General features: G+C 34.9%; 1 protein-coding gene across 1 annotated transcript; it reads right to left on the reverse strand.

Moving 5' to 3' along the window:
- Positions 1–10,016: 10,016 nt before the first annotated feature.
- Positions 10,017–12,461, reverse strand: LOC100808172 (scarecrow-like protein 8). Its single transcript, XM_041005444.1, has one exon. The coding sequence runs from the start codon at positions 12,219–12,221 to the stop codon at positions 10,266–10,268; it is 1,956 nt and encodes a 651-aa protein (XP_040861378.1). The 5' UTR covers positions 12,222–12,461; the 3' UTR covers positions 10,017–10,265.
- Between the last annotated feature and the right edge of the window lie 314 nt (positions 12,462–12,775).

Genomic DNA, 12,775 nt, shown 5'->3' on the forward strand with positions numbered 1-12,775 from the left:
TTCTGGACCGGATCAACGCTTTGTGCCGTAATTTTCTGTGGGGCAAAGCGGATATTGGCAAAAACAAGCCCTTGGTTGCTTGGTCTGTAGTTTGTTCTTCGAAAAAAGAAGGGGGTTTAGGCCTTTTTAATCTCAAGGACTGGAACCTTGCGCTTCTTTCCCGTATCCTGTGGGACTTTCATTATAAGAAAGATTCTCTATGGGTTCGGTGGGTTCACCATTACTATTTCAGAGGGAGCGATGTGTGGAATTACAATACTTCTTCATCAGATTCAGTTTTGATAAAGAAAATCATTCAAATAAGGGACTTTATTATCTCCAAAGAGCTAAGTACGGAAGAGGCCAAAAAGAGGATTTAATCTTGGAGCACCAATGAACAATTGCTTGTTGGCAAAGTCTATGAATACATTAGAGGTGTCAAGCCTGCTGTTAGTTGATGTTCTGTTATATGGAACCCAGCAATCCCCCCTAAGATGTCTTTCATTCTATGGTTTGCTAAAAGGAACCGCCTGCTTACTCTTGACAAAGCTGCGTTTTTGAACAAGGGTTCCCTCTGCCCTTTATGTTCAAATGAGGCTAAGTCAAATGCTCATTTGTTTTTTTCTTGCAGAAAATCTTTCCAAGTTTGGGCTCACATTCGTGATTTGGCTCCTTTCCGCAGGCGTTTCACTTCTTTGCAACGCATTACTGACTCTTTAATTAGGGGCAGATCCACATCAGGTATTCAAGGAAAATTTCGTTGCCTGGCTATAGCAATTACAGTCTACTGCATCTGGTTGTCTAGGAACAAGCTAATTTTTGAAGATTATCAATTTTCTGTAATAGAGGTTATTAGCAAGATTAAATTTCTTATGTATAGACAAGCACACTTGTTGCATTTGTTTTAGCATCTTGATCTAAACCTTTTTGTATTAGGGAAACTTTTGTTTTTCTCTAGCTGCAGGGTATGTCTCGTTTATTGTTGTATCATTTTGGATTTAATATAATTTATATTTTTTCCAAAAAGTGGAAAAAAAATCTTACAGCTTTAATATATCCTAATTCTATGATGTATTTTTCACGAAAACATTCAACGTATTTGATTGTATTACTTTGATATTAGCTATAGTGGCAATTATAATCCACCTGTAAGGTGAAATTACGAATGCAAAATAATAAATATTTATTAATTACTATGAATGTTTATATTTTTTAATTAAAAAATTTAGGTCATTTGAGTCTTATATGTTTATCATTTTTAGAGCATGTCTCAAGTGCCAAAGAGTATTTACAAAGATATTTATAAGTTTTTATGCTATAACACTATTAAATTTATTTAATATATTAAAAATATATATGAATTTTTTAATGGGTGTGGCTAATATATAAATATCTTTGTTTATTAGTATGAACGCGTTAGTAAACCAAAAAGTATCTTAAAATATGTAATGATATAGTTTGATAATACATTCATATTAAAAAAAAAAATAATATATACGTGAACAAATACTTGTAAGATTTATTAATATATATTTTTATTTTCTTAATATGAGTGCATTAGAAAATTATAATTAAAAAATATCTTAATATAAATACATTCATATTTAAAAACAAAAGTGTCCACATTAACAAATTTTTTATTTTATGGTTATGTCGCAGTTCAATAATTTTTAATGTTTTTCTTAACCACTCTAAAACACAGACGGTTATACAAATTTCTCATAATGACACCTTTTAAGGGTGTATAAAACTATAAAACACATTTAGATTTAGATTTGGATTAACTATCACTTTGTACGTTATCAACTCACGCTGCTGATGGCATCAAATGTTTCAATTCCATATCTCCTCTGCTCTACTGACTAAAGTGTTGACATCTTCAATGATAAAAAAAAAAGTTTCGATATCTTCACCATTTAAAAGTTGGCATTTATTGTTCCAACTAGAAATTTAGTGCATTTAGCGGAATAATAAGAATAAATTATTGATAGGAGATTCTTATTCTTATATCTTAATTTTAACAATTATATTATCAATTAGATCACTCTTATTAGATGTTGCTCTATTGTATATAAACAGATTGTGTCTCTACACAAATCAGAAAAATGTAATACATTTTTTTAGACATCACATGCCTATACCATTTCTTATTGAATATATCTTATTCAAATTAAATTATTATAAACGATAAAAAAAATTTACTTAAATATTTAAGATAATTATATTCAGAACTCAAATTTAAAATTGTTAATTAAATTAAATTAAATTAATTTTACATCAATTTATTCATATACTAATTAGTAATGCAAACTACAAAAAAAAAAATATTTTCAATGGCCAAAATCCGTCAGAAACGTTAAAAATCCGTTGGTAACTTGTCTGTTGGAAAAATGTTCGTAGGAAATTTTAACTGACGAAACTTTTGTATCCGTCGGAAATTTCGGACGAAAATATCCGTTGAAAATCGTTCGTGGATAATTTTTGACGATTTTTTCTATTAGGAATTTCTGATGGATACTGGCCGTCGAAAATTTTCCATGAAATATTTCCGACGGATCTTTCCGTCGCAAACCTATGACGGACAAATCCATCAAAAATTTTCCATGGATTATTTCCGACGGATTTTTCCGTCAAAAATTACCCACAGAAATTCCATCAAAAAATCTCATTTTATAGGTAATTTAATATTTTAATTGATTTTTTTCTTTTATGATTGATAATTTAGTGATTATTTGTATTTTTATTATTTATCGTAAAAATTAGAATTGATACATATTTATAATTAAGGAAATAGTGAAATTGATAAATCCAAAACAAACTAAAATAAATTATTAAATTTAAAACAAAAGTAAAAAAAAAAAGCACACAATGTAATATGTCAATAGTGATTGTCAATAGTAATTTTGTGTTCCTAACTCGGTAATCAAAATAATCATTAGGAGAATGTCTTTGTTGATCATCATGTTCTTGCTGGTGATCTGATTGCTAGTCATCTGCCTGGTCCTGCTGCTGGTCATCTGTGTGGTGCTGCTGGTCTTGTTGTTGATGATGCTGCTGGTGAGAATCAACCTCAATAGACGCCAATGGAAGAGTTTCCGCTCCACGACAGCGATTTTGTCTCCACAAACGACAACAAAAGAGTTTTCGTCCACGACTTTGTTTCCCCTAACTAGGTGTCACAGTGATAGAGCAATTGCAGCGTGTGGTAATGTTCTATGAAGCTCTTGTGGTGTGGTTTCCGTCGATGGCACAAATGGGAGAAGAGGGGGAGAAGAAAGCAAAAACGAAGTGTTTCACAGACGACTAGGGTAGTTGTCTTTTGTTTTGGGGAATTTTAGTTCCCGACAGATCATCATTCATTCGATATAATTCGTCAAAAATATGAACTTTCCGACGGAATAATTGATCGTCTGTAAGATCTGTCATTTTTTTATTTTTCCTTCAATAAATTCTGTGAAAAAATTCAAAATTTCTGGCAGAAATTTTTATGTGAGAAAAATTGTGTCGAAAATAAATATTTTTCTTGTAGTGATACTTTATATTCTTTTTGTGTGTTGTGCATATTTCTTTTATCTACTTGTCACCATCAATAATTTAAAAAACACAATACAAAGATGGAGTTAACACGGATTTTAAATTTTTTTTTTAAGCACGAAAAGTAATAGCCTAATTGCAACATGATAGTAATTATTAATTAATATGGCCATCTTTTATGTTTTTTTCTTCTTCAAAATTCTATTGATCAGCAATTCAACATCACATATTCACCCATGCTTTATGTTTTACTATTCACTGTTTGTTTGGTAAAGATCTTAAAAAGGAAGATTCTGTTGTTCCAGACATAAATTTGTCCTGAACAACATATGGCAGATGTTTGATAAAAATTAAAGTTAATCCTTATAACAATGAAAAGTCTGTAGATGTGACCAAAGAATGACTCTTCTGATGGAAAAATTGATTGTGTAAGGTTTAACAGGTTTTCGAAACAATTTCTACCAATCACTAGTCAAAACTATGAAATTAGTTTTAACAAGTAGAGTGCAACAGCTATTTTAAAATAGCTTTACTTTATAACATATAAACAAATCCAGATTAGTCGGTCAGATTTTTTTAACAAATTAATTATTAATAAAGTTAAAAAATATTTTACATCAATAATATAATTAAAAAAGAAAAATTGAGAATTGTTTTTCTTTTTTTTCACTTTCCTTTTAATTCAAATTTTAATTTTTTTTCTCTCTCTTGCTTTATTTTTGTTGTTCCAAATGAACCATAAAACTTAAATATACAAATATATTAAATATTTAAGTATCATTTATAGGCAATGTCTATGGTAAACCCACTAAACAAGTAGACCAGTGAGTCACAATTCTATCACCATTAGTCAAAATTACTAACAGGTAAAATTATAGGTCCATGAAAATGAATCACTTGGTGCGCTTCTTCACCGGAGACGCCACCTCATTTATAATAATTTTATACTATTCAAATATATCTACCTCTCCTAAAAAATAAACTATGCAATAAAAAGAAAGAAAAAAATTAACATTTAAAAACCGACAAAGGCATGTCAACAGAAGTAAAACTCTTTCCAACTTTATTATTATTATTATTATTATTATTATTATTATTAAAGAAGTTGAAGGTTGGTTAATAATAATACTTGATCATCTTTATAAGGTTTTGACTTTACTGCCCCATCGAACTTCGAAGTCCCCTCCCTTTTTTAGTGACAGAGGTAGTCAGGTAGGCTTCTTCCCCCGCTTTTGGGTGACATATTACTCATTATCATTTCACCCCATCAAATCCAACATTCTTTGGTCATCATTGATTTTTATTTTTTTCATTTTTTTTCTCCCCCTTCATCGCTCCTACCTTAGTAGTACTATCATCATAATTTTAGTTAATTAATTTGTGATTACCTCAATCAAAAGGAATCTTAGTGTACCCATTTTTTCTCCTCCGCCATATCAATGCATTTAACTATTGTTATTAATGTCATATTTATGCTCCTTCGCCACTCCTTTCTCGGCTTTTATTATTGTGTGATATTTGCTCCCCCCTTGAAATTTTAGGTTTATTCATATTTATTGTTTACCTTTAGCTATTATTGTTTATGCCCACTATTACTTCCGCAGTATCGTTTTGCATTTATAGTCATGTGGCCTAAAGATACAACGGACGTGGAAATTTAATTTACACTACTTTAACCTAATTGCCCTTCTCAGAATAATTGTATAAATGAATTGTCTTTCACAAATGATGTTCATATGCTACTAATTCTTTGGAAATCTTGGAGTTTTATTACCATAATTCCACTAATACAATAACGTGTGTGTGTGTGTGTGTGTGTGTGTGTGTGGGGAGAGAGAGAGAGAGAGAGAGGTACAAAGTGAAAAAGTGTTATAATAATATGAATATGATGTTAATTGTTTAATGTTTAAGCAGTTAATTAAAGGAGTTGGCCCATATCCAGAAGAAATATGTTTTTCAAATTTCAACAAAAGTTTAAACTTTAGACCCACACTAATAATGCGTGATTGAGAATCCTTTGAAAAGATACGTCCAAGAAAAAATTGATTCCTGAAAAACGATTAGAAAGATCAACAAATTTTTTTCTTCCTTTTATAACATTAAAAATTAATAAATTTCCATGTATCTGAATGGTGAACCCATGCATTTTTTTAAGAAAGACTTGAAGTTTCAACTTTCAACAGAACCCCATTTGAGTATTTCCACTTCAAAAGTAAACCGTACTCACGCAAAAATCGAAAAATGATAAACCAAATTTTCTTTACATTTAAGTGTTTTCCTATTTAGATTGAAGGTAAATAAAATTTTAATACTAATAATGAGTAATAAACAAAATTCTCTGTTGGTACCCGAAAAAGGTATGGTGCTGTGCATTCACTATTTCCAGTCAAATGATAGGGTTACAGTTATAAGGTAAGGAATCATGATATAACATTTATTTCATTTAAAAGAGTGACAAAATGATTTATTTGAAAATTTTAAAAAAATAAATAAGGAATCATCTGTGGTAATATCTCGAACGTGATTATTTTTGCATAAAATTAAAACATATATTATTGAAACAATTTTTGGCTGTCGTCAAGCTGCTACAAATTATTTTGGCGTTTTTAAATGTCGGAAAATCCTTTTAACCGCTACATGTACTTCTAGGCGTTGAGAACAACAAAAATGCATGTTTCTTGCGAAAACACAAATTTACCTTCGTAATATAGTTCAAAAAAACATTATTAGCTTTTTAATTTGTTTTTAAAAGAGTACCATTATTTTGGTAGATCTTTCTCACTGACATTTTTTAACAAAAACTAACAAAATTAGCATTAGCCAATAAAAAAAACTATTATTTTGGTAAATCTCCTCCATCATGCATTGACAAACTGCAAGAACGAGCAACTCCAAATTTTGTGATTATTTTACCTAGCGAAATCAATGGAAACAAATTTAGCGTTGCACTATTACAGAATCAGCCAACATATGCTCGTGACATTCTATCTTATCTACTACAGCGTAATACCTTTCTTTTGGTTCAATTCTCCACATTTTTTGTCTTTTTATTTGTTATTTCCTTCTTTTTCCCTTTGATTAAGCATTTATACAATTCTTACCTTTATCATTTGATATACTACAAACAAATTGTGAGATACATACAGCAATTGTGAGAATATAAGGTGAGGACTTAGGCTAGAGAACTAATACGACAAAATGGTAGAACCCACATGACTAGTGAAGAGCATCGAACACAAAGTAGCTGAGACATTGTTCAGTTCACCACCAAGTGCAATAAACGATTTCTATAAATAGTAATTTACCCTTTGCATTTGTTACACAATTTTCTGGAATTTTTAAGCAATCATAAAAGCAGATAATGATTAGTTTTTTTATATAAAAAAGTATTTCTACAGTAGTATAACATCTCAGAAGACATTTATTTAAACATACTCGAGACGTGGACATTTATTTCTACAGTCCTACAGGTGTTTTATAAAGTGATATCTCAATTTTTTTATAATCAAAATTTTAGGGACAGTATAATAAGACCCCCTAGCTAGTATAAGGTAGGAAAAGCTACTAATTAAGTTTAAATAAGATTAGTATAGAAGTAATTATTCGAACATGCAATCTCTCGTATATGAGACTTTATCTTGTTTTATTTGATCAATCCTTTTAAGATTAATAGCATGCTAAAGGTGATGTCAAAATATGTACATATAATAATAATTTCATGTTGATTATTCCAACATGCAATCTCTTGTATACCAGATTTTATCTTGTTCTACTTGACTGAACCTTTTAAGACTAATAGCATGTTAAAATATGCACATATGACAATATTTTTACGTCCAATCCCAATCAATAAGTGCATGTTTGACAATCCATCGGTGGAACACCAAATGAAGGTTGGCCAACGCATTCCCCCCTTACTTTTGCTTTCATGTTCTTGTACTAGTCATATCTTAGGATAAGAAGACCTAGTTCAAGAGCATTCAAGTGTGAAAGTGTAATTTATCTCTTTAGGTCAAGCGTTTGGATTTATATATATAGGTATGTATAGTAACTAATCGATTTGATATTCTCGTAATGATCTATCATATTTGATCTTATTTGTTGCTCTGAGATCCACGGCTACATATCGCAAGAGGTTAAGATAACTTAATGGTAAAGGATTGGACGACATGCATAGTGGGGTTCCTATTTGAAAGCATGAGTGTGTCAATCGATATCAAGACTCTTAGGTAAGAGAGTATTGATCGAAGAACTAGAGTAAAATCCGACAATAGAGGAAATCCAAGGAATATATTGCCCCCCTTAATCTCGAGTACATAATCATAGAGAGACTAAGTGTTAGGAACTGATCGTCTGTAGTACGATCGAGTAGACCGAAAGAGTACACAGTTCCATAGTTTTGAATGTATAAGCACAAAAAGAATAAGTGTAAGGAACTAACACTACTACAAAATGGAGCTTCTACATCGGTTGAAATAAGGTTTCTACGTCGGGCCCACCATCGTCTTTGTTCCAGGTGACGTTGTATGTCGACAACAACTACGACGGTCACCCTACAACCGTCTTTGTAATGTGAGAAGACAACGTCAGTGTGCAGTCAACAACAATCATCATATACATCAAATCAACGACACACATTATCATAAACCTGTCGTTGTTTGGATCCATTTCAACGTCGGGTATGACTTAAACCCGTCGTTGTTTGGATCCATTTCAACGTCGGGTATGACTTAAACCCGTCGTTGTTTTGGAGCATTTCAACGTTGGTGTATATGACACCCGTCGTTGTTGTTGAGCATTTCAACGTCGGTGTCTATGACACCCGTCGTTGTTGTTGAGCATTTCAACATCGGTGTATATGACACCCGTCGTTGTTGTTGAGCATTTCAACGTTGGTGTCTATGACACCTGTCGTTGTTGTTGAGCATTTCAACGTCGGTGTCTATGACACCCGTCGTTGTTTTGGGAAACGTTAACGTCGACGATTGAAAGGCGTGTCGTAGAAATGTTAGGTCAATAACGATGGGTGTGTTATTGATCGTCGTTGAACTATTTACCCTATGAACAAAATTTGGGTTAAAACCATTCAAGCAAAAAGCATAATCAAATTAGGAAATTTTTAGCACCTGTGCATCTTTATCAACCATTATACGCTTATAAAAAGAAATTAAATACAAATAAATAACACATAACAAGATCAAAAACACCTAATATTAGATCAATAACAGATAACAAGAAATTAATGTTAGTTCATGGAAAAAGCTTATTTGATATACCTTCTTGTTTTTTCTCCTATAAAAGGTGTATGGAAAAATTTATTCAAACAAGACCTTTAGTAAATTCAAATATATATATATATATATATATATATATATATATATATATATATATATATATGACGATCAAGGATACCAAAGAGTACAATTCATATGTTGGATCTTCATTGGAACACGTTCTGCAACAAAATAAGCAAGCTCTAAATACATGTAAATTACAAAGGAGGCGTGTGATCTTACCTGGATCAAATCGTTTGAAACATGTAATCAAACATGCAATAAATGAATTTGATTACGTGTGTAATAAACGTAAAAATAAAAAAGTTACCGCAACAAATATTTTCATGCCTATATCTGACATAATTTTAGTTCTACACTCAAGATCATAAAATCAAACACGTCATAAGAGGCATCTCAATTTCAAATCCCTCTCTACGTACCCAACCATGCATCAAATATACATTCTAACTATCTTATGCTTTAATTAGAAAAAGAAAAATCTGTAGCAAAAAAAAAAAATCTCTTTGTATAACCTCAATCCATTTTTACAGTTATGCTTAGTTAAATATGCAAGAATTATAAATTTAACACTAAATATATAATTATAAAAACCTTTCAGTAAACCAGGCAAATATGAAACAAGTGATCAAGATTTAAAAAGCTCAATTGATCAACCAATAGTCATTGAGCATCCATCACAGTCTTTATATTTTGCTGTATCCATCATAGTCTGGGTGCTTTTTCCGGTAGAAACATAATCTTTTAATACATGGTACAAAATGTTTCGCGTTATGAATCCATTTTTTTTTTCCTTTTCCATTTTGGGACTCACACGATCTGTAGCGTGAACTCCAAAACAAAACAAAGAATCGTAGAACGAACAATTGCGTCACCGAAAATCGCTTAGTAAAACACTTGATGCAAAATGCAAATAACACTATTTAATATTTTAGAAAAGCTTACATATTTAGAAGCAGAATTGGATAACAGGGAAGTTCCAAGTCCAACTAAACCCCCAAAAATGCATCCTATAAGTGGAGCCCTCGTTTGTCGGTAATGCGAGGGCAAACCAATCCATTGTATCACACACAAGTCAGCTATCTACCAAACAGCAACCAACTCCTTTCACACACCCAAGTGAAGATGATAAACCAAAAAATAAAAATAAAATAAAAAAAGCATATCAACAACTAATACATAGAAGAATCAATAAATGTAACATGAGTCTTCTCGGAATCCAAACACTTCTTTATTAGTTTTAGTTCGGTAGAACCAAGAGGAGGGGCTTTCCTTGAGATTTTCTTTTCACCCTTTTATCATACTATATTTATAATAATAATAATTTACCAAATCTATTCTCTTTGCCTTTCCATTATCTCTAGATGACGTTAAAATATAGTAACAATGTGATATTATATATAATAATATTCCGAACCAAAATAAAAAGAAAAAAGAAAGAAAAATAAATGAGCCAAGTTAACGCCAAGCAGATGCGACTGTGAGTGTTCTTCCCATCCAACCAAAGCAAATCCCTCCGTTCTCTTCTTTTACGGTGAGTCCCGAGTTGACTCGGTTGTTGGCAGAGATGAGTCGCGCTTTAATTGACTCGACCATGCTTTGACTCAGTGGTTTTAACTCAAACCCCGCCATGCTCATACGCGCGCGCCATTTTCCAAACACTTCGCACCGTTCCACGCGATCTCTTCCTTCGCACGCCACCGAGTTATGCAATTTTCGACTCAGTCCCTCCTCGAGTCTGACTCGGTCTGAGTTGTTAATGCTGTTATCTTTCCCCACCGTGGTGGCCTCAATGGACTCCAACAACGCGCCGTAATACGACAGCGTTTCCGCCACGCGCGCCAAAAACGGCGCCGTGTTCCCGTTTATCTCCTGCTCCACAACCGTCACCACGCGCGGCGCGAGTCTCTTCACGCGCCGAAGAAGCTCGTCCCGAGGGTTTTCCGGGGAGACGCTCTCGTCCGGAATCTTGTTCAGCTTGAACGCGAAGTTCACCATGAGAACATCGTCCGCATCGCATCCCAGCGACTCACGAGTCAACTCGGCGATTTTCTGAGTCGCGACGATTTTGAACTCGAACCGGATCCTCAGCCTCTCCGCGAGTAATCTCAGCATGTCTCCCACAGCCCGCACTCTCTCCTCACCTCCTTTTTCTGCTACGGCTGCGATCTTCACCGCCACGTTCTGTCCACGCGCCGAGAGCGCGTTGAGGAGGTGCAAATACTGCTTCCCTTGTCCAATCTCAAAATCCACCACGCAGAACCTGCTCGTCTCCGTTTTCTCCTCAAATGCGGCTTCCAGAATCGCGAGATTCGCCGCCATGAACCCTACCGTGAAGCACACCGAGTTCTCCAAGAGCATCTGAGTCGAATCGGCGTGCTCCTTCCTGAAAAGCTCCGCCACCGGCGGAGGATACTCCACCGGATTCATCCTCGATTTCAACGCCGAAACCATGCAATCCGTCAACCTATCACTCCGGTTCACACCGTTCAACCGGTTCAGGATCTCCGCCGCAACATCGTGTTTACCTTCAACAATTGCAGATGCGGCTTCCATGAGCGTTTGCTTGGAGCATCCGGAAGCAGGCGAAGCCACGGAGGAAGAAGATGACGTGGACGACGTCGTGGAAGAAGTCGGCGACGTCGTCGTCAAAACCGGTTTCTGAACCGGACTGGGACTGATTAAATTCTGATAAGTCTCGGACCACTCGCTCGTGGTTATCACAGACGCAGCATCAGCTTCTCCTTCGTCGTCGTTATCTTCCAGAAGCTGCTTCTCCAATTCCAGAAGCCTGTGGTCCATGATCTTCTTTTCCGGTTCAGATGAGTGAACCTGAACCGGAACAGAAACAGGGAGAGAAACACGAACCCGGTTCTGGTTCTGTGGTAAGCCCAAATTCGAGTTCCGGTAACCGAAATTTGGGCCTGTCATGGGCACGGGCCCGTTGTTGGGGAGATTAATGGGCTGAGGACGAAGCTGGTGAAGTAACGGAACACCAAAACGCTGCGTTTGGTTGGAATAAAGGTTTTGGTTTTGCAATTCGGGAACAGGAAAGTCCATAGAGGTGTGGTATAAACTGGTCCGGGGCTTAACGGAACGAAGCAGGAGGTTCGAGAGGACGTGGTTGGGGTTGTTGTTGGTTTGGTTGTAGGCTTGGAATTCGGTTAGGGTGCGCTTACCGATGAAGGTTGGTGTTTGGCGTTGGGCGATCTGCGAGGAAGGATCTAGAAACATTGCGGGAAGGTTCTGTTGTTGTTGGGTTCGGTAGAGAGGGTGGAGGTTGTTGATGGTGGCGGAAGCGGCGGCGTTGGGGTTGTTCATGGTGGCCCCCGGAATGGATCTGCCGCCGAAAACACCCGCTCCAGCGAAAAACTCAGACGCACTACCGCCGCCAGGGAACCCCGGCGATGACATTCTAGGATTCGGCGAAGAAAATAAGGAGCAAACGAAAAAAAAAAAAATAACAGTTAAAAGGTTGTGTTTTTGTAGAAAGGCATCAAAGAATGAAAGAGAAAGAGAGAGTATGGGTGTTTTAGTTATGTGGTGTGAGGGGTTGAAATGATTCTTATGAATATAATGGGGAATGGCATGGCAAAGGGTTTATTTATTTATTATTATTATTATATTATAATATTATTCCTATTTTTGGGGATTTAAAATACGAGTGTGGAATGTTTCGCATCAGAGTCTGTACGTATTGAGATCCGGCCGTTGATTTGTTTTGGATTCCGAGATTCAGCGAGAATGGACGGTGATTAGAGAGTGTGCGTTGTTGTTATAATTTAATAACGAACTTGAATTCTTGGCAATCCACGGCGTGAGGCAAGCGGGCACGCTACCTATGGGGCGCGTGAGAGAACGGATAAAGTGCGGATTTGGCATGGTTGCGTTGTTGTTGTGAAACTTCTCAAAAATCAATGTAAATTGAAAATCTGATAAAGGTTAGTTGTTGTTAAGATGGAGATTGC

The sequence above is a fragment of the Glycine max genome, chromosome 9 (assembly GCF_000004515.6).
Source record: "Glycine max cultivar Williams 82 chromosome 9, Glycine_max_v4.0, whole genome shotgun sequence".
NCBI lineage: Eukaryota > Viridiplantae > Streptophyta > Magnoliopsida > Fabales > Fabaceae > Glycine > Glycine max.

Coding starts and splice junctions, on each gene's coding strand:
- LOC100808172 (XM_041005444.1), bottom strand. CDS start 12,221: ATGTCATCGCCGGGGTTCCCTGGCGGCGGTAGTGCGTCTGAGTTTTTC.